Source organism: Choloepus didactylus, chromosome 17 (assembly GCF_015220235.1).
Source record: "Choloepus didactylus isolate mChoDid1 chromosome 17, mChoDid1.pri, whole genome shotgun sequence".
Lineage (NCBI taxonomy): Eukaryota > Metazoa > Chordata > Mammalia > Pilosa > Megalonychidae > Choloepus > Choloepus didactylus.
In genome coordinates this window covers 30,836,436-30,859,761 of record NC_051323.1, presented here as the reverse complement: position 1 = coordinate 30,859,761, position 23,326 = coordinate 30,836,436, and the positions used below count along the sequence as shown (strand labels likewise).

General features: G+C 33.9%; 1 protein-coding gene and 1 long non-coding RNA gene across 6 annotated transcripts in view; one reads left to right on the top strand and one right to left on the bottom strand.

The window, feature by feature from the left end:
• USP34 (ubiquitin specific peptidase 34) overlaps nt 1-23,326 on the bottom strand; it is a 371,878-nt gene that overhangs the window by 12,439 nt on the left and 336,113 nt on the right. For 3 of the 5 annotated variants that reach the window (XM_037806728.1, XM_037806730.1, XM_037806729.1), the window contains exons 59-76: nt 22,054-22,139; nt 21,481-21,649; nt 21,301-21,375; nt 20,052-20,203; nt 17,074-17,122; nt 16,887-16,991; nt 16,764-16,808; nt 15,998-16,102; nt 14,872-15,019; nt 10,290-10,924; nt 8,173-8,330; nt 6,572-6,650; nt 5,699-5,794; nt 4,891-5,017; nt 4,085-4,192; nt 2,798-2,902; nt 2,558-2,682; nt 1,413-1,536 (exon numbers count right to left, since the gene is read on the bottom strand). In XM_037806728.1, coding sequence (XP_037662656.1) covers nt 1,413-1,536; nt 2,558-2,682; nt 2,798-2,902; nt 4,085-4,192; nt 4,891-5,017; nt 5,699-5,794; nt 6,572-6,650; nt 8,173-8,330; nt 10,290-10,924; nt 14,872-15,019; nt 15,998-16,102; nt 16,764-16,808; nt 16,887-16,991; nt 17,074-17,122; nt 20,052-20,203; nt 21,301-21,375; nt 21,481-21,649; nt 22,054-22,139 — 2,491 coding nt within the window. The remainder of the gene's footprint in view (nt 1-1,412; nt 1,537-2,557; nt 2,683-2,797; nt 2,903-4,084; nt 4,193-4,890; nt 5,018-5,698; nt 5,795-6,571; nt 6,651-8,172; nt 8,331-10,289; nt 10,925-14,871; nt 15,020-15,997; nt 16,103-16,763; nt 16,809-16,886; nt 16,992-17,073; nt 17,123-20,051; nt 20,204-21,300; nt 21,376-21,480; nt 21,650-22,053; nt 22,140-23,326) is intronic. The other 2 variants (XM_037806731.1, XM_037806732.1) reach the window with 1 other exon arrangement.
• On the top strand, nt 13,151-22,787 carry LOC119512197. The gene is made up of 3 exons (XR_005212320.1): nt 13,151-13,248; nt 15,582-15,672; nt 22,270-22,787. It is a non-coding gene; the product is annotated as an uncharacterized LOC119512197 (long non-coding RNA).

Sequence of the window (23,326 nt, the reverse complement as noted above, 5' to 3'; positions counted from 1 at the left end):
CAGTGGCAAAATGTTAAAAGTTAGTAAATCTAGGTTGTCTAGGTAGGGAGTATATATTGGAGTTGTCTGTATAGATTTTGCATTATTTTTACAACTGTCCTGATTAAGTCTAAAAGTATTTCAAAATAAAAAGTGAAGAAAAAAAAAACAGATATGATAGAATGCCTCACACATAGTAAAGCAAAGCATTTTTTTGTGAAACACAAATACTCACTTATCTGTATACTTGGTCCCAATGTAATATGTATTTCTTTCTTTGGGTTCTGGTCAAAAGGTTTGAACCAGAACTTTGAAAAGTCTGAATCCTGTGTGTGAATTTGGTGGGAGATGTGATACTTGAGCCTAGACCCAAAGGAGGGTGTAACCAATATATGTGATGCTCTAATCGCTTACCGATAAGATGGTTTTTCTGAAGAGGAATTAATCCCCAACAGCTGTTACCTCTTCCTTCTTCTTAATGAAACTTGAGGCACAAGTACAGCTTTTGCCCAACTTTAAATGGATCAAAGACTTTCCCGTAAGAAGGAGGGAGCACAAAGGGGACTTTTACGGTGATGGCAACGTATTTCTTGACCTGTGTGGTGGTTACACAGGCATTTCACTTCCCTCCCTCTAAAACAGTACTCCTACAGAATACTGGACAGGGTGCCGGGCCATCCTTATGAAGTCTGGTGGTAGGACACAGGCCTTGGAACTCTGGTGGTCCTAAGAGAGGGGCCATCTGAAGGAAGGCTATACACTTAAAGATAGCAGTTTTCTAACAGCTCTCAGGCAAATTCTCAGAGATACAACGTTACTATTTAGTAATTTGAATTACCTCCCCCTACCCCCCAAACATAATTCCCTGATGGTTTTCATTTTGTTTCTCACATTTCCTCTTTAAAATTTCCCTTCTCATCACTCTATTTTATGAGACTTACCTCCTAATTTCTCATATATGCACCTCTAGTTCACCCTGGCAAGCCCACTCAGCTTGCTTTTGGCAATGTCAACTCCAAAGCACAGCTGGCACAACAGATTTCATCTCACCCTCAAGACCAGGGCTGGGGACATTGTTCTCTAGGCCTGCCTTCCTAAGCAGAGCAGTTTTTTGTTCGTTTGTTTGTTTTTTTAAATTCTGCCAGGCACATGGTGGAGGGACTTAGGCTTCAATGTACAAAAGTGATCAGCCCTACTCCACACTCCTTTATAAGCCAGCTGAAACTCTGGGCAGATCTATTCAATGGAAACCAGTAAGATGGTGTTTTCTTAATAAAAATAAAAATGTTCCTGAGAATGATAATTAGTATTTTTAAACATTCACTTTAAAAAAAGAAATAAAGGGACTTTCTCTCTTTTTTTCCTTCCCCTTCCTGAATGGCTAGGGTCTTAAAATAATTCAGTGGAATTTACTGCTCATCTTTTATACTTACTCAGCTTAACTAATGTTTCAGTAAATTTTTCACAGTTGATTGCAACTCGGCATAATAGATGGATGAATTGATGATAAGAAAAGAAGTAGTCTAGCAGCATACGATCATAAACGTCATCTTTGCCCTGAAGGTTAAAGATGATAAAATGGTTGCACTTAAATTGTATAATAAATTAAAGAGCATATTTTGTGCAAAATGTAATAAGTTTAACTAAAAAGCTGATTATATATCTAAATTCTTTATAAGAACCTTGTTTTAAACTCCAAATTTCTAGTAATGTTAAGATCTTAATTGTCACAAGTTTATTGTCAATGTGCAAGTGCTATCAATTAAAATTACCCATTATTTCTATATACTTTAATAAAGTAAAATTATTGTAGGATTTTAAAATGTGACACTTTAGCTTTACAGACCTAAGAAGAGCGGATTAAATTTGTTTTTTGAAATAAATTCTGAAGTACTTGTGTAACTATTACTACAGTGTTAATTATTTTAAATATTTTATCTTGTAAGAACTTCTCAGGTATACTTAAGATCTGAAGATGGTGGCCAAGGGAGAGTATGCATGATGGGTAAGTGACGAACAATAAGGGCAAAAACAGTTTTAAAAAATAATTAATGTTGAAACTAAAAGATAAATTATCCTGTGTCAACATACCTTTTCTCTATACTTTAAAATTAGTATAATATTAGAATAGCCATTAGAGGACAGGAATCAAGCTATTAATGATGATAAATCTATCTATCAGTGATATTAGCCTTAGGTCAAAGGAATATATTTTAAGGGCAGTAAAAGAGGTAAATGATTTTATGGCCAAACTGAAACAATAATAAGTACCTAACTTGACTTTTCAGGTTTAGAAATATGACTCAGTTGTAATTTAAGCCTGTAATCTATCTAGTGACAAATACTAAGAATAATTCTTGAGGGGGAAAAAAAAACTTACTACTTGTGCTTATTGTTGATTTGGCAAAATATTCAACCAACATTTCAGAGCACTAAAAGGAAAAAGTCCAAATGTATCTAATCTTCTTAGGATCCACAAAATGGTCACTTAAGTCTAATATACTCATAACTGCCAGAGGGGAAAATTTTTAATTACTTCGTACTACAGAAACATGGTTTTCCTGGCATCCCAACATACCTTACTGGTTTCCACCATTGTGGGCAAGAGGCACATATTGAGTTCAGGGCGCGGAGGCCGAATATTGCTTTTCCCTCCTATTAGCTTGATATTTTCTCGACAAGGGAAATAAGGTCCAAGAGACACTAAGACATTAAAAGTGTACAATAAGAATAAGTGGAAAAAATAAATCTCCATGCTCAGTGTGCAGAAAGGTTAAATGCCAGCCATATTTAAATACTGTGCTAGATGAATACATACTTGGTATATTACTGTGATGATAAGTACAATGGTTGTGCTGTAGAAATGGAACCAGAGTATGAAGAAAATCATGGGGACTCAAAAGCACAAGTTCCTTGAGGACATCTGAAAATAAAAACACAATCTGGGTATTAAAAAATTGTAGTGATGTCTACCCGCTTCTTTCAAACTCAAAGATCCTATTGGGGAGACTTGTGGAAGTTTGGCAGCTGGGAGGTTTTACTCAGTCTAAAACTGCTTTAGCTCCTGAGACTGGGAGAAATACTGCCTGTTGGCTCAATCAAATCTCGATCAGCAGAACTACTAACCACAATAGTGCTATCATTTAAGAGAGAGAAGTTAAAACACACTATTTTATTTGTATTTTATTTACTCAAGAGAAGCATCATGGAGAAATACAGTGATGAAAACATTCAGTGCATACTGATTATATATCTCTTTATAAAATCAACCATAGCAGCTCAGGCATAAACTTAAGGTTCCAAATTCTTTAAAGATCTGAGGGATAATCTCACTTGTTATGTTTTATTATGCTGGCTGGACTGGTTCTCATCTTCTAACCACACAGGGATAAAAGCTCATGATGACAGGTTACTGTCAGAGTTTCTGGCAATCAGACGTAATTGCTATGCCCTCCTCTCCTCTTGTTGAAGAATAAAAATGAGGGCCAGTAATTATACAGGACATCAGGCCCATGTCGACCAAGACTGTCTGCTCACCCATGACAATCAGAGTTATTTACGTCATTTTGAGATATTGTAAATAAATAGTTATGGTTATGGTCTCTAAAGATCACAACTTTAAATGATGTCTAAGGCAGTAAAAAATTCAATATAAATTTTAAATGGAAGGTGTGTGTGTGCTTTAACAACCATAAATTACCAATGTATTACAAAAATGCAATCAAGAAAAAGGTAAACTATTCAGATCCTAAGGATAGTTACTGAGAAATACTCTTTAGGCAAAAAACTCACAGTGAAAAATAATCACCCAAATGTCAGTTCTATTTTGTAAAAGTTTTCATGATTCTATCTTGCTTATATAGGATCACAAGATTTTAGAGGTGTCAGAGACCTTCAGATAACTTAAGTTCAAAGATCCCAGATATATTAAGCAGTCTGCCCATGATCACATGAATATTTACTAGCACTGTTCTCTTAAGACTTGAGGACCAGTGTGAGTTATGTGTAAGGAGTACAAATGTCTTCCAAACCCTACAGAAATAACATATTACAAAAATATTCTTCCACTAGGTGTTTACGCACACATATTTTCCAAGAAACGTACCTATACAGGCATTTCTAAGTTCTGGAGGGCTATAGGAATTAAGAAGAGTTAACAGTTTATGGGCAAATTCAATTCGCTCCTGCCACTGGATTAATGCTTGTTTCACATCTGCAAATATAAAACAAACATAAATATGCCATTTGAGATCAAACTTCTGCACAATTATTTTCTCTTATAAACCAAAGAATGCTAACACTAAGAAGTTCAAATTACTTTCCTAAATGTTTTTGGTGAAGGTCAAAAGATTTGTTTCATGAGATAGTTACTACTGTTAAACCCGCCAAATTTTTTATAGTATATATTTTAGTGATGAATAAGTTTCACTTTGTAGGAACTTATCTAGGATTAATTTCTAGGAACCAAATTCCACTTTTTGAGACTGATATGAAGTTCAGAGTTCACACTATCTTACAGGGACACAGAAAGAGTTATTTTATAGTTATCTCTCTTGCAACTAAAAATGACCTTTTCTAAGCCATGGAAGCTTTCAGCTGGAGAACCTTTGATACCCAAGCTGTAAGTAAATGTGCTTAGGAATGCTTCCCATTCTCTTTCCTCTTGTACTTACAGCATGCTTGCCTATTCTGCAGGCAGGCATAAAGAAAACATACAAGAGCATTCCAGAGTCACAGCAGGAGGTCATGATGAACATTTCCTGATGGTTATCTAACTTGGGCCCCATCTTCTGTGCATGAACTAGAGGTAAAGACAATTGCTCTAGGTATGTGGTTTAATGGTCTTATTTCTTTAATAGCAGTACTAACAAAAAAAAAAAAAAAAAAAAAAAGAAATAGGAAAGACCAAACCTTTTCTCTGAAGATATGGGCGTGTAGACTTCAAAACGGAAAGGAATATCGACAGAAGTTCTACTAAGTCTCCAGTCACATGGCAAGCTGTGGCTTCATGATACATCATGTGCAGTGTGTTGAAAGACTACAAATGATTTAAAAAAATGAAAACTTACTTTCATATTTATTGAACAAAATGGTAGTTAATCCTCTATATTTTCACACTGAGACTGTGTGTGCACATGTGCAAAGTAAATGTATTCACTTTCTATCAAAAAGTCAAATATTCCCATTCAGATTTTTTTAAATAAATAAAACAGTTCTCACTTTAAGAGTTCTTATATCCTGTATAGATTCTAGTTTGAAGGAACAGTTTGTATAATCAAAATTTTTTTTGGTACTTCTTGTTCTAAGACTGCAAGCCTTAGGGATTACAAAATAGCAGGCAACAACAGGAAGATCAGACAGAACAGGTAACTGCTTTAACTTTCCAGGACTCCTGAAGAAAGATAATGATGAAATGGCTGTCAGCCATGCTCAAAACAGTAGGTATGAAAGAGGTAAAACAGCTCCCAAAGGCAGGCAGGAAATTAATTCCTTTAATTGTACTGACTTGTTAAATCTTTTAATTCCTTGAACTGTATTGGCTTATTAAAACTTCAGCTTTTTTTTTCCTATTTCATTTTATACTGACACATCCTTCTTCTAATCATCTCAAGTCAGTTCCCCATAGCCTGTCTGCTATTCACAATTCAAAGTTCAAAATTCTTAGCCTAGCATCTGTGGCAGTACGTAATCTGAACAATGTACTTGTGCAGTATTTAACCTGTAAGCTGTGAGGACAGGAACCATGTCTGTCTTGTTCACTGCCGTATCCCCAGTGCCTGGCACAGTGCCTGGCACATAGTAGACATTCAAACATCTGTTGAATGAAAGAATGAAATTCTCACTATTCCTCTTCACAAATCTTTTGTTTTACCCAAACAGAAATACTTGGTATTTCTCAAACACACCCAATACCTTCTTGCCTCTCCACTCATAAAGTCCTTTATCTAAGTGCTCTCCCACTTACCTTTGCAAGTCCAAATTCTTCAATGAGCAGTTTGAAATATATTCTACTCCTATTCTATAGCATCATTACATGAAAAATGATTCTACCTCTTAATTCTCAAGGTACTCCAGACATAATACTCTTTTGTCTTATCTCCATTATTAGACTAAAGAGTACGATACACAGCTATAGCCTTAAAATCACATCTTACTTGTGGAGGTTCAATAAATATGGGTAGAATAAATGATATTAACCACCTATAATAGTCTCATTGGTTTCCTCTGAAAATGCTAATCTCAGCTTCTATATTCTGTCAAATTGGGCTGCTGGGGAAATTATGTGTGCCCTTGGTTAAATATGAATTTTGTCTGTTTCTATTCTTATAAAAAAAAACAAATAAAACTTGTCTATCTCAAATGATGGTTCAAAATTCAAAATGAGGAGAGTATGGAATTACTATGCAAAAAGAAACAGCATTCTAAAAACTATGACCTAATTATTCTGGGAATATAAATTAGCATTTACTAATCTTATATAATTAAAATACTGTTACTGGTAAAACAGTTTCCCATAAATTTTAAATATCCACAAAATAAGAAGTCTTGGTGAGAACATTTTACCTACAATAAAACGCAGTAACAAATTTACCTCAGTCATCAAGATCAACCCTCGATTGAATACAACAAGAAGTCTGTCTTCATCAGATTCTAACAATATTCTGAAGGCACTATAGGAATACATAAAATCCAGTTTGAGAACTTTGAGCAGAACACTTAGGTGATAAAAAAATAAACAGAAGCAAATTATCATTTTAAGCTCTCTGCTTTCTTACTTACAGAGAAGAGACTGTTGTATCTGTTTCTCAGTAATATACTAAACAGAGATAATAATTAAATAAGAAATTCTCTAAATACTTTAGAGAATACTTATGTTTATTAATATCTACCAGTAGACTCTCAATTATCCACAACTGTGGAAGAAACGTGTGATGGAATTTTTTTTAAGTTTCAGTACAAATAATGTTTATTTTCATAACAGGTTTATCTTCTAAATTATTATGTTTTGGATAATAATAATATATACTTGTATTATCAAAGCATTCACCAGCTGGTTATTTGGAAAAAAGAGTAACATTAGGGGGAAAAATTAAAAATATATGTTGGCCTTAAAAATAATTTATAACAATAATCAAAAGTAGTCATATTATCATTAATAGATTTTACTTCATTATTAGGTGCCAGATACTGCAGTTATAGAATACAGCTGGAAATCTGTCTACTTCAATGAAATGTTTCCTTTGCTTTTTCAACAAAAACTAACAAAGCTCCCATTTTTTTTGAAAGCAAACTTTAAGTAGTAAACCTTTAGAACACAATCCATTCAAACATGAATGCCAAAAATCTTAAAGAATTCCTTCAAAAGGTCATGGTGAAAGCATAATTAATTTCATTTTGTGTACTAAAGAAGATTCAAACTAAAAATAATCTGAAATAACTCTATCTTGGCCTGATTACCTTAAGATACTATAGTGAAGTCTCAAGAAAGTACTGAAAAAATTTTGTGCATAATAAAGGGAATCATCTGCAAGTCTCAGATGTAATATATAGAACATTTTAAGAAATTAGCCTAAACTACTTCTATAGGTAAAGGGAAGAAAGTATAAAGATTTTTTCAAAGCAGTTCAATGACCTCTGTAGCTCTGAACAATTAATTGTAAAGATTGTGCTTGCTTATTTTGGCCAAGTCCCCACGACAAAAAAGTTAAGACAGGTAGACCTAGGCTAAACAGAATGAAAGACATGAACAGTTAGACTTATCCAAAGGTGGAAAAGGCTACTTCTAGGGGCCTCTGGAACTGAAATATCCAAGCCTAAGTTAGGATGAAATGCCATAAAGAACAAGATTCAAGCTTTAGGTGGAAGACTATATATTAAGGTTCTACTAATCCTAAAATTATATGATTCTGATAAAACACACACATACAAACTAACAACAAAGCAAAAACTATTCAAAAGCAACTCATTAACTTTCGAAATATAAATTTTTCCAAGAAGGCTAACTGCATAAATGTACCCCCCCCCCCCCAAACATAACCTTGAAAAACTAGCAAACTTCAGGTTACAAATCATTTACATTATTCCTCTTTTAGTGTCAAGAGGATTATTCCCATTCTCTCACCTGGCCAAAAAATGAAACAACACAACAACAAAAAACAACCAACAAAACAAAACAGAAAACATCTTTTTTACCTTATTAGAGTAGTCCAGCAGGAGCGGCCATCTAAACAACGTAAGTAACAACTTATGGTTGTTTTCTTAAATTGTTTAATATCTTCTAATTCTTCTTCTCTCATGTCTGGCCTCTGAGCTATAAACAGCTGCATCAGGTTAAACAGTTCCTCTACTGCCTTAAAAAAAAAAAAAAGGGCAAGTAAGTATTACTGTAATCTTTTAATCCTATAAAATTTTAGAATGTCTGCTTCATATTTCTCAATGCTATGCTTATTAACTGGCAATTAAAATTACATACATAAATGAAGATTACCTTACTATTCAGGAATACCTGTCATAAAATTAGAAAGGAATTCTATTTTTAACACTGATTATATTATATACTAAAGTAATCAAAATAGTCTTAGAACAGAAGTTCAGCAAGATTGAAAACTACAAGTAAATATAGTTTATTTTTAGCCTTAATACTGTTTTAAAAGCACTAGTTTTGCAACTTCAACTTTGGGTCTAGGTTTATTTGTTATACCAATTCCCTTTAATAAATAAGGATCACTACTTCATCACAAAGATTTTTAAACCCCTAAATTACACTGAATTAATACTACTGCTTCTGAGAAAACCCTTTTTGCCAACATTTGAATAATTTTTCTAGATTCAGTTCAAGTTACCTGGTGGATGAAATGTTGGAACTAAATATTTTAGTAAAATCACCAGCTGTGATTTTATAAACTCATTTACTCATTGTATATTAGGAAAGAGTTGTTTCTTCTAAACATACTTGTCAATACATTCTTTAGCTGAAACTTTCAGATTCATATTTTCATGAAAAAATTGATTTAAGCACTGTTTTCATGAAAATCTACAACAGATCTACAATAAAGGATATTATATTTCACTGATGTCAAGGACAAGCAACATTATTATGAGAGGATAAACATTCCAACTCACCCAACACTTTTTGTCAAAGGTATATTTAACTATGGACATCACATTGAGTAAATGAATCAAATATTATTACATGAATATGATAAATATAAATGCACAGAGACTTAATAGATCCTGCTCCAATTCCATCAATGTTAAACAGATGATCTCATTCTTTTCCTCTCTTGTATTCTTACAGTCTTGACTTTGAACCTCTTTTGGTATTTAACAAATTCACTTTCTGCCCTACATTTTAGTCACTCTAACATTCTTGACTGAAAATGAGGTTTTTTTCCTGGGTCAGACATTCTTAACTCATTACATCATCTTAAAGGACAGTTTAAGTAGGGTCCCTGCTTTCAACAGGAAGAGGAATATAGTATATGATTCAAGAATACCAATAATTAATTAATTGAACTCAGCTGATTGTACTGTTAAATAAATGCCATTGCCTTGAAAAAACATTATCCCTGTCTCCCACCACCATTTAGTAAATAAATTCCCATATTTACACAGGTTGTAGGTTCTAGGTTGACAATAGCTTGAAAAAGAGTTCTGTACAACCATAACACCCCAACCTCTTCCCAGATTTAAATTCTCTTGGCATAATTTTAAGTTTGCAATGAAAAGATAATATCCAGAAATGACAGCCTTACATGAAGGAAAACAAAATTAATATAAAACCTGCAATGAGTCTGCAGAGAGAAAGAACAGATTTAGACCACATATATTTGTATTCTGATAGACCTCTCAAACATTCACTTGGACATAGCTTGAGATATAATACTTGGGAATACTGCTAAAGATAAAATACTGTGTAGTTCACAGCTTCACAAAGCATGTAGCTTGTGATAATGAATATTTAATTCTGAAATGGTAAAATACTCAATTCCCTAAAACTGTACCACAAAACCAAACTTTTTTGTTAGGTACACATAAAAGATAAGAACCACAAATTAAAATAGATAAATTCTAGAACAGATAAAATTTTAACTTCAACCTAAGAAAAATTATCAACATCCTTATCAATTTTATAATAATATAGCATTTTATATGTATATTCAAAATAAAAAAATAAACATTTAGTCCTTAAGAGAGAATGGTTAAAACAAGATTATACTTCTATATTCTGTCACCAAGTCTCACAAGAGGAGAAATAGGTATTTCCAGTCATCTGAGGATACAGATATGAGAGTATCAATTTTACTCACTCCGGGGTATTGGCTGGCATGTGGTGTAAGATTCTTAAAGGCCCACTGGATGTTCTGGTGAGAAGCCAGTTGTCGTGTGAATGCAGGAGACTGCTCACAGCAGAGCCTCAGGATGCCATAGTAGGCAGGCAGCATCCCACGGTTAAAAAGCACCACATCCTGATCATCATGGTCAGCAAGGATGTAATTGAAGGCAATGTTCTTGGTTACCACTGGGTTCTGAACAATAAGGCGGATATTCTCTGGACAGTCAGCACACACATTGTACCAAAATGAAAGCAAAGCCTGTTTATTGTGATTTGTAGCTATTGCTGGCTCAGAAAGTTTAGGCTGGAAAAGGTTCCACAAATCCATGAAATATGTGGAAAACATCAGCTTCTCAGTTTTGGAAATTAAACAGTAAGTCATAAAGCTAAAATAGGGCACTAGCTTTGTAGTGCCATGAACAGCAGCATCAACATAAAGTTTGGCTCTTGAGAGCAAACCAAGGAGCACGTTGTAGACCTGATGTAGGACTACTGTTGTGTCTGGACTGAGTGGAAGGTCACGGGTTGGGATGTGCAAAGACCTTGTTGACCGGAACATCTGGCGGAATGAATTGCTTGGTATAAGGGACACCAGAAGATAAGCTGCAGCTATAAAACGTAAAACAAAACTGTCAGATCCTTACAAGATATAAATAGACTGAAGAGCAGTCATTAAACACAAAGCTACTCTTTTAATAATTAAAATGAAAAAAAATTAGGGGACAAGGAATACGTCTCTCAGTATCTTTCTGTTTTACCAGTGGTCTTGCAGAAAGAGCCCAAGGAGTGATGGAAACAGACACCTTCCATTCTGCCATTGTTATTTGTAGATGGCAATAACAACGGCATTAGCAGAAACAGTTTTAACACATCTTTTGTTTAGCTTTCCCAAGATATAGAACTTTCCCACTTACTTTATCACTTCATTCCTTTTGGAAAGTACTATGGTTCAACAGGAGGAAAACAGCAGTTGGAGCCAGAAGACCTACCTAAAAGGTACCATTTAACGTTTTTGGTTCTTAGTGTTCTCGTTTACACAATATAGAAAATGTTAAAATATACTTAAATATTATCAAATAGAATGAAATTTATTTAAAAGTCCCTTTCATATATAAGATAACATATATGCTAATTAAAGAACATTAACTTTGGGAAACCTTAAATCTTCTAGGCTAACAACCTTATACCCAAAGACAAAATCCCCTCCATGAATATACCTGAAAAATGTTTTTAATCTATGCTATAATCCTGGGAGGTTAATGACTGAGTAGGTAATTCTACCCATAAAAGAGTTATGTATAAGGCATTGTGCTAGGTGGATTATAAATATCAACTCATCTAATCCTCACAGTCATCCTGTAGGTTGGTGAAGATACAGAGAGAAAATCTAAATCTTGCAGAAGCAAAGACCAAGGTCACAGAGCTAAGACAACAATAACAAAAACTGCTAACATTTACTGCATGTTTACTATTTCACATAATAGCTACATTGAAGGCATCACTTTTATTATCCCCACTGTCACAAAGGAAGACTCCCCAGATAGCACAGCTAGCAGAAGAGCTGGGATGGCAAAGCAGTCACATCCATGAGCCAATGCTTATGACATCTATTGTGTTGTTATTTTTCTTTTCTCTAAACATTTTCAGCCATTCCTAAAATTATTTACAGTATTTTAAAGTATTTTTGTAGCTTTTCTTCTATATGCTACTTTAAAACTTATTCTAAGTTATGTTCATTCCATACTAATGTTTGGGCCATTTATCAAGCTACATTATATAGAAAATACTTTTTCATATTACTACACAATACCACTACTTAATTTTTAAATAATTTTTAAATGGTGCACTATAATTCCTGACTGTTCAACATTTAGTATTTAATTTTCACTTATCAAGAATGCTGCTAAGCATTTATATATTGCATGATTTACTTATATTAGAATCCCGGAAATCGTATTACTGAGTTAAAAAGGGTCTAAGATTTCTAAGGATCTCAGTGTATCATGTTCAAACACCTTATGCAGGGTTATACTAACTTACAATGTCAATGTCATGTACAAGAATACCATCTACTCAGTAGTATCATGAATGTCAAGTATAACACCTCGTGCTAGGAAAACATTTTTTATTTTGGCCTGGCTTAATTTTATAATTACTTTTCCTTTTTTTATTATTGTTTTATGGTTGGGATCAGAACATGAATGCCAAATAGCAGGTGTCTGCTCTAACAAATATCTGATTACTGTGGGGCTAACTAAATTGGCAGGAGAAGCAAGCCCAGGAACAGAATACTAATGCCAATGACAATCCATGTGTCCCTTCCACTGAAGGGTGTTTTTCTCAAATAAACTTTCAATTTTATTTTAGAATAGATAGTACAGAGAGTTCCCATATACCCCTCACTCAGTTTCTATTGATGTATTTTATATTGCTATACTATATTATTATAGTACATTTGAAAAGCCCAAGAAAGCAACATTGCCACATTACTATTAACTAAACTATACTTAGATTTCACTAATTTTGCCCTGTTGTGCTTTTTTTGTTCCAGGATCCCATCTAAGACACCATATTTGGCCATCATATCTCCTTGGGTTCCTCTTGGCTGTGACAATTTTTCAGACTTGTGTTTTTAATGATTGTGACAGTTTTGAAGAGTACTAGCCAGGTATTTTGTAGAATGCCCCTGAATGTGGGCTTGTCTGTTTTTTTTTTTTTTTCCATGATTTTTGGGGGAGGAAGACTACAGTGGGAAACTGACCTTCTCATCACATCATATCAAGGATATATGCTATCAACACGACTTAATGATGAAGTTCATCTCCTTAATCACCTGGCTGAGGAAATGTTTTATCAGTTTTTCCACTGTAAAGTTACTACTCTCCCTCCCTCCTTGGCTTTGGAAGCAAGTCATTAAGTTCACCCAAGGGTTGGTGAGTTAAACTCCACCTTCTTGGATGGGAGTGGAGGGGTAGGTATCTATAAAAAATATTTGGCACTCTGGTGGACATTCTTACGCACTATACAGATAACACTTCTTAGGTTTTAGTGTATTGGAGAAGCTAAAAGTAAATACCTAAAACTACCAAACTCCAACCCAGTAGCCTTGACTCTTGAAGACGATTGTGTAACAATGTAGATTACAAGGAGTGACAGTGTGATTGTGAAAACCTTGTGAATCGCACTCCCTTTATCCAGTGTATGGATGGATGAGTAGAGAAATGGGGACAAAAACTAAATGAAAAAATAGGGTGGGATGGGGGGGACGATTTGGGTGTTCTTGTTTATTTTTATTTTTTATTCTTATTCTAATTCTTTCTGGTATAAGGAAAATGTTCAAAAATAGATTGGGGTGATGAATACACAGCTGTGTGGTGGTGCTGTGAGCAGTTGATTGTATACCATGGATAATTGTATGGTATATGAATGTATCTCAGTAAAACTGAATTTAAAATTAAAAAAAAATTTGGAATTCTGTGAGATTTGTCTCTTCTCCCACATTTATCTATTCAATTATTTATTTGTATCAGTAGGGACTCATGGATATTTTATACTTTGGGTTATAATCCAATGATGCTTTATTTTATTGCTCAAATTTTTCTAGCCTTGGCCACTGGGAATTCTTTAAGGTTGGCCCTGTATCTCTTTGACACCTCCCCCCCAGTTTTTGTTTTTGTTCGCTTTTGTTTTTGAGTACTCCGTTACTTTCAGGTACTATAAGAGGTTCATCTTGTGTATTTCCTGCCCCAACACAAGAATCAGTCATTTCTCCAAGGAGCTGTGATTCCTTTGATTGGAGAATGGTGTATAGAAGTCATGATCTGGGAACTGATGTGCTTACTACTACTGGAGTGTCAGTGTTTCTATATCTCCTCAGCAAAGTTAAGAAATACATTTTTTAATGAGTAAATTCACTCATTAAAGAAATTTTAAAAATTAACTTCCTTGATTTTTATTTCTTTGGTTGCTATCAAGAGTGAAGACATTCATTCCATGTTTATTTACAAGCAATTTTCTTTTCTGTGAAATAGCTATTTGTGGGATTTGTCAAGGTATCTTCCAAGATCTTTGTTTTATTCTTTACCAGCTTGTATATAACAAAGGTGTTCATCATTTACCTACCATAATTTCAGTGAATATTTTTTCCTAATTTGTTATATGTCTTTATTACTACTATTCTTGGCCTCCTCATAAGTTACATTTAAGACAGGATTTCCTGACTTTTCACTCTTTTCACTAATGCTCATCATACCTTGCCACTCTATCAAGCAAGAATATGGTAGTGGTGGTGGTATCACCCAAGAAATAACCTATCCTAAGAGTAGGACCATGTTGGAAGTAAAGTAGTTATTTTAGGTTAAAAAAAATAATAATAACCTATTTTTAAAAAAACAAAAACACTGTGGATATTTGTAAAACACTGCCACATGTTTCCATATACTCTGGCCTTAAAGAAAAATATCTCCAGGGGCCTTTGTGCTATTTAATATTGGGCAGTTGTGGTCACCTTAAAAACAACAACAAATGGTTTGTTAAATTCTGAATTTTTGACTTACAAGTCCTGACTCTAGGATAATTGTGAGCCAAAAGAAACCGCTCAACCCAGTTTTCCATATTCTGTAGGACCCAGCTGTGTGCCAGTTTATTTCGGGGTGTCTGTACTGCCAACCAATCCAGACACTGAGAAGGATTGTATTCAATGACCTACAAATAAAATAAGAAGAACAGAATATAAGGCCAACTCAAGGAGCAGTTACTTTTTTATTTAATTTTGGTATATGCCATTAAACACTTCAAGACAAAATAAGATTTTTGAGAACTAGAGATTAAAAGGGTTTCACCCATGTTTTTTCCCCCATTTTCAAAGCTACTTACTTTTATCAACAGAAAATGTTCAGGAGAGTGTCATTAAATTAGTTTACAAAATAAGTTTAAAATAATCAATGACTCTAACATAGGACAAATATGAGAAGCTTGACTCCTACATCTTAAGTTTATAAACTTATTTAAAAGTACTTTTATTTCTTAAAGTTTCTCATCTTTACTCTTTTTATTCCATGTCCAACCTAATATTTATAAGTGAGACTGAAAAGTGACCCATTGCACTGCTGTTTAAATTTTTCATGGGAAAGGGGAATCGGGAATCTAGAACATGGGTATTACATATGTCTATGGCTACTTTTGTGATAAAATGGCAGAGTTCATTAGTTGAACAGATACCATATGGCCCACAAAGTCTAAAATATTTATATCTGGTCTTTTACAGAAAAAGTCTGCAGTTCAGAGGGTGGCCGCTTCCAACACTCAGTAAGCAGAAATTTTCTGACCTCAGGAGTAACTCTGGAAGAAGAGTAGTAGTAAGTGCATCTTAACCATTTCTGTCAACTGCTGAGAATACCAGATCTATTTGTTATTTCCAGGGCTTCTAAACCTCAGCTTGGTTCAAGGTTATTTATAACTCCATGAGAAAGTCTTTAAAACATTTGGGAGACTAGCCAAAAACTCTTTTTTCCCCACCAACCTTTTGAGCAAAAGCTCTTTTTTCCCTGGACTTCTGACTTACTGAAATCATTTTCGGGTACCCAAGTAAGAAGAGTCTGGTACTTAACATGGTAGTGACTATATTTTAAAAATAATATCCTCACAAAAATAAATATTGAAAACATCTGCTGCAAGACTTACCTCCCATATCCTCTGCAGAATGTAAGATGCAAAGGGAGGCATTCCTGGAGGCCCACCAGCAAACTCCATTAGCATAGTCAACAATTTAAAGAAAGGATTGGCTGCCTGTAAGTCACATACATGATTGTGTATTTACATCAAATAGATCCATCTCTTTCATGGGAAAACAAACATGTACACTCTTCGACACACCATATTTAAATCTCTGGTTTTAACAGAGCTCAGCTGTGTATGAACCTAAACTATCATAATGTGCAGGATCAGGTAGGGGGATACAGAGTAAACTGTGTAGCAGCCATATGTGACAGAAAACATACCTTTATCTGGAGGTCAAGGGTATCTATTTGGGGGGGGGCTTTTGTTAATGGAACAACAATGTTCCACTGAAACACTTAGGTTAAACGTTTCCTGTAGTGACCTTTGTTCTCTGAGGAGTAATTCAAACCAATATTTGACATTTTAAATTAGCTATAATATTTCCATTAAAAAAAAAACTACTCTTGGACATTACATTTTATTTGCCACGTATTTTCACGTATGCCGAGCTTTGGTTAGTCCACTTTTTCTCTTGGGCACAATCATGATAAATGCTCAAACCAAACTGCTTTAAAGTTTATAGCATCTAGGTCACTCTCTGATATATTCAACTTTTATGTAAATTTACATTTAATTGGGAAAATCATATTAGTGAGAAGCCATGAAAAGTTAATTCAGTTTATTCATTTTTATTCAAGGTATACATTTAAATTAACAAATGTCTACTTACCTCAGGAGTCAACTTTGCTATTGATGTGAAAAGCATAGAGACAATCTAAAAAAAAAAAAGATTTTTTTAGAATTTACATTTTAAAATTACCAAATAAGGGTAACACTGTTTCTCAGCACTTACATGTTCTGCAAGTCGATTATTGTATCGACAGAGACTGAAAATCAGATTGCAAGTTTGTCTTATATTGATGCCATCACGAATATGTTGAAACAAGAAAGGAAATCCCTGTTAAAAGCAAAGGTTGTTTATGTAAGAATTGTTATTATTTTTGTAAAGATCAAATTGCTTAATATAGAAAAGGTATTACCTTTCCTCCCGTTAATGCTGCCATGTCAGTCTGTGATAATGTCAAATGTCTGAAAGAAAACATTGGTTGAAATAAGTCTTTCTTCCCTCTGTACTACTTTATAGCTGTTTGCTTCATGCCATGTAACAAATTGCCGACTCAACTGTACCATCCACCATCATTAAGAGTTTTGAACCTCCTGCTTAGCTAGACTTGCCACTAAACATCTTTTACACAATTTTCAAGACTCTAGGATTGAAATACAGAACTCCAAAATTACTTTATTTTCACTTAATTGACTCTATTTTAGTATACTGTGGTAATATTAGGATGGGTCTAATTTTACTTGGAGAACTTTTTGTGACATGAGAATCATCAAAGCCAATAGACTTCTCAGAAATACTAGATAGGGTTTCATACCTCCCACCTTAAAAATTTTTGCTTTATAACTTTTTATTATTTCAGAAACACACAAAATTTCAGACATATAAAAAGACAGAGAACAGCTGCAGTATCTCATCATTCAGCTACGAATTTACCAACAAATGGTCAATCTTGTTTCATTTGTACTCCCTCTACCCACTTCTGAAGCAAGCTCTGGATGTTATCATTTCATCCCTAAATATCTCAGTATGTATCTCTAATAGATACTTTTCAAAAACATAACCCCAGTACCATTATGAAACCTAAAATAAACCAAAAATTTCTTACCATGCACTATCCAATCACTGTACAAATTCCTCCTAGTTTCTTAAAAATTTTGTGTAGTTAATTTGCTTGAATCAGGATCCAAATTAGGTCCATATATTGCCATTGGTTATGTGTCTTAAATCTGTTTGTAATCTATCAGTCCTCTACTTGTTTTTATTTTGCAATTTATCTGTTGAAGATAGTAGTTTATTGTCCTGTATAGTTTCCCACATTTTATATTTTGCTGACTGTATCTTCATGGTATTGTTTTAACATGTTCCTGTGTACCTGTATTTCCTGTAAATTGGTAGTTGGATCTACAGACTTGATCAGATCTAAGTTTGGCTTTTTAATCAAGAATAATTTATAGATGGTGGTGTGTACTTTCATCAGGAGGCACACAATGAAGGGTGGTTTCTCTTTTGTAATGATATCAGTCATTGATGATCATTGCCTAGATCCAGTATTTCATTTGGGGTTACAATACAGTGATATTCTGATTCCAGCAATCCTTTCTCATATATAAGTTCAAATATCTCTGTGAATAACTTCCCCTCATTCATCATTAGTTGCCACGTGATATAATTCTTATAGTTAGTATTAATGCTTGATATCATTCCTTTATCAGTTTTCAAAATATTGATTTGGTTCCCCAGTATCCTGCAAAGGATGCCAATAAACACATTTTTTAAAATTTTGTTTTTAGTTATCATTAGGAACTCATGGATTTAAACATCCCTTATTTGTTTCAGTCACTGTGTTTGAATAACTGTGTTGCAGTTATTATTACTATTACTGATGCTCAAGTTTTCCACTCTATGACCAGTAAAACCTCCTCCTTGAGATGCCTCCTGAGTCCTTTTAGCATGACCTCAGTAGGCTTTGATAACCTCCTTGCTTTCCAGAAGGACACATTCCAGGTTTCCCTTATTTGTTTCCTGTCGCAGACCTGAAATTGGCCATTTCTCCAGGGAACAGAGATTCCTTTAGTTGGAAATGATGTCCAGGGACCATAATTAAGAGGCCAAGGGCACTTACTGATTGATTTGGGGTTGGACAGGGTTTCAAAGCTACCTCCCTCCCACTAAAAAAAAATAGGAAATATGTTTTTTGTTTGATTAAGACAGAACATATCATGAACTTATACTGATAACTCCAATTCAAATTTACTTTTAAACAAGTTACGTAAAAAGCCTAGAATTTTATATGTGTATATCTTTTTTGCCAAAACCTTGGTTTCTAATGAAATAACGAATTACTTATTTGCTTATTCTATAATATACACATAATACTTTTGGAATAATTATTTCAATTATATTACTAACAATATAATTACTAAAACTGCTTAGGATAAAAGTCCTTTTTGTCCTTTGTGTGTACCACTAGGAATTTACACTTAATGTATTTTAAAGTCATTTCAAATAATGCCTCTGATGGCAGTGCCAACAGTTCAATATATAATTAGGTTCATTTATTTCATTGTGCTTTTGATTTTTAGGGACTGCTTTTTATTCATTCATTTATAACTTATAATTATATAAAACACAAGTCCAAAGTTAAACTTACAAAACAAAACAATATATAATATTCAAAGAAGTCAAGCCTCCTTCATCCTATTTTCCTCCTCCCCCACCCATAGGAAACATTTTTTCTTTTTTAAGTTTTTGATTTATTAGTCTTCCGTTTAGAAACAAACAAACAAAAAACACAACTACACACACACACACACACACACACATTTGTAGCCTGGCCTTTCTTAAACAGGAGCAGACTATATACACTCTCTCCACCTTGCTTTTTCCACTTAGTAATATATCCTAACAATCTCTCCATTGCAGTACAGATATATTCCATACTTCCTTTTTTCCAGCTGCAGAGTACTCTATTGAGCAGATGTCCTGTTTGTTCAACCAGTTCCTTTTTGTTGGCAATTGGGCTGTTTGTGTAGTCTTTTGCTATTAAAAATACTGCTTCAATGAATAGATTCACACTTTCAATTTTCTGTATTTTTACCAGTGTATTTTTGAGATAGATTCCTAGACGTGGGATAGCCGGGTTAAAGGATAAATGCACATATAATTTTGCTAGATATTTTACCATATATTTCTTCAACTTCTAAAATGAATCAGAGGCAAAGTAGAGTTTGGTACAAAGGATTGAAATGTTTATGCCACAAGGTGATGAAAGTGGTGTTATTATTGAAAAGGAATTACATAATAAAAGCTACTGAATTAATAGTGGTAGAACAATTATGTAACAGGAACAAAATCAAACATGCTTTAAGCATTGTGAATGTTGAGACATTTCACCTTTCTGAGCGAGACTGTTCAACCAAAAGAGCAACTAAAGCTATCATCTTTTCAAGGGCAGCTGGCCTGTATTTTTCTTCTGCCAGAGAGAGGATATCCTCTTCCTCCTCCTCTTCTTCCCCTTCTTCCTCTGACAACACTTCAACTTGTGGCTAGAGTGGAACAAAATTCAATTTCAACATGGTATTGGTTTTAGCATCTTAAGAGTAAATAACCTAATTTTTTTCATATATCTATCCATGTAGATGGTGATAGGTGCATATATCATGAAAAACAACCACTGAAAGGCCTAAGCCTATCTTAAAACACAGTCTAAACCACATTCAGGACAATTTTAGACGATGGGTTTGAGTAGGACAATAAAGAACAATGATTCTCAATATTGTGACTATTTAACCTTGCTAGAAGTGATAAATCCTTTAATAAATTCTTTTGTTTTTAAATAATCAAGTTCCTCAGAAGATAAATTAGCATAAAAAAATTGTGTATAGTAAAATAATATTTCCTATTTAATAAAAATGCCAGTATATGAGAAAAAGAATCCTTATTTGCAGTTTCTAGAGAATCCAAATAATAGGCATTTCAAAGAGATATTCATGTGAGCTTTGAAACTCAAAAGACTGAAAATATTTTAAAATTTAACAAAGCAAAAGGAAAGCAGTCTAAACTGGTAGCCATGTATACTGGAATGAGATAATGCCAGTCCATATTTGGAGAATCACTAGAACATAGTGGGTTAAGAGTTTAACTCTAGTCTGACAGATCAAGGATCAAAGCTCAACTCACAGTGCTCACTTTGCACTTTTTAGGGTTATATTAAGGATTAAGTAAGATAGTGCAAATAGATCATGCAATCCAATGCTGGTTATTGCAGACAAGGCAAAAATCATGCAACACTCTAATATTATGACTGGACCAGCTATGTAAGTTTTTTGGCAGATTCTCACAAACTTAATAGCAAAGGGCTTAAAAAATATGATCACCAAAAATGTTCAGCAAAACAGCGTGCTGTTGCTAGGATTCCAAAGTAGGTACCATTTTACCTAAGTTTATCTGCTTTGTTCCAAGGTCCAAAGAAATTTTACTTGACTGTTTCTTTTCTTGCTATCACCATTAAAATGACATTGATCTTAGACCCCTAACATTAATCTCAGTGCTGAAAGTGACCTTAAAAGGATACTAATATCTAATGACAAAGTACTGAAAATATGGCCTTTAAATCCCTTACGTGAGGCAGGTCTGTACTTACATTTTCAGGTCCTTTGGTTCCCATGTAAAAATGGACCATTGTAGATATGGCTTGCAATGAAAGCAAAAACTGGCTCTAAAAATAAAAACATTGGTTTAAAAATATAAAATAACAAATAGTTGCACTCTAAATATTGAATATTAATATATAATACAAGAAATGAACAAGATATAGCCTCACCTCTTCTTCACCCATTTTGGCAAATTCATAAAGAAAGGCAAAATATTCTGTAAGATGTTTACTGTGAGGTTTTACACCATGTTCCATAATTAATAACAAAGTTCTCACAAATCGAGTGACACATGAACGGCCGCCAATGTCTTCTACTGAGGCATCCATATCATCTGACCTTAAAACACAATTTAACATAATCTTAGAGAATGTATCATCTCTGAGACAGATACTGAATGGTAGGAAAAATATTTTTTTAAACATGAATTTATCTCTTTTATATTTGTAATAATGAAAACCAATTGCAATAAATTATTTAATATGTTGGATTTCAATTACTGTGACTGGCTAAATCAATCCAAACAAAAAGACTTAGACATGAAGTTACGTGTAGAGGCTTTTGAAGATGGACTTAATGAAAACTAAAATAAAATAAAACAGGCTTTCCTTCCTAACTTCTGTTATTACAGATTATCTTTATACAGAAGAACTTATATATATTTCAGTGTGGATATTTAAAAATACTTTGTAGGCATATCATCAAAAAGCTTAAAAATAAAATGTTTAAAATGTTCTCCTTACCCATCTTCAATTCCTGGCTGTAGATAGAGATGAGCATGTACAGGTCTAAGTCTCTGAATCACATGGATGCACAAACGCTGAAACATCTGTAAAGGGAAAAATATAACAATCTAAGAACCAACTGACATAAAGTAATAAAGACAGTGAAAAATTAACATGATTAAAATTCTCTGCCAACAATTTATATTTTCCTCACAGATTACCTTTAAATTCTAGGACTTTCCTGGAGCTTCATCTACAGCCTGATGCCATGAGGCAAACGGAACTTGAAAACAATATTCAATTTTATAAAAGGGGAAATAACAACAAACTACAGTTTCTGTAACAGATTACCAAAACAAAACTTCACAAAACCCCATTAAGTAGGAGTTACAAGAAAAGATTTATCTTCCATCTCCATTAGAAGAGTGGAGTGGGGTAGGACAGCTGTTCATCAGAGGGTCAATGCCTCAGAGAAGGAAATATATTTATCCAAAAGAAACATGGATTAAAATGGTCAGAGAATTCTCCAAAGAAGATATTTAAATGAACAATAAGCACATGAAAAAATGTTCAACACTGTTAGCCATTAGGGAAATGCAAACCAAAACCACAGTGAGATACTACTTCATACTCAGTAGGATGGCCACAATCAAAAAGACAATAACAAGTGCTGATAAGACTGTGGAGAAACTGGAACCCTCATACAGTACTGATGGAATATAAAATGGTACAGCCACTACAGAAAAGTTGGCAGTTTCTCAAAATGTTAAACATATAGTTACCCTATGATCCAGTGAGTCTGCTCTTAGGTATATACCCCAAAGAAAGGAAAACATTCATCCACATAACAACTGGCACACAAATGTTCACAACAGCATTATTTATAATAGCTAAAAAGTGGAAATATCCCAAATGTTCATCAACTGAAGAAAAGATGAACAAAATGTAGTATATCCATATTCAGCTTATAATAAAAAGTATACAGCAATAAGAAGAAATGAAGTACTGGTATATGCTTCAACTGATAAACCTTGAAAACATTATGTTAAAGAAAAGAAGCTGGTCATAAAAGACCACATACTGTATGATTCCATTTAAATGAACTGTCCAGAATAGGAAAATCCACAGATAGAAAGTTGACTAGTGGTTGCCAGGGGCTGGGGAGTAGAGTAGAAAAATGGGGAATGACTGCTAACAGGCGTAGGGTTTCTCTTTGGGTTGATGAAAATGCTCTAAAATTAGATACTGGTGATAGTTGCACAGCTCCATGAATACACTAAAACCCAATATA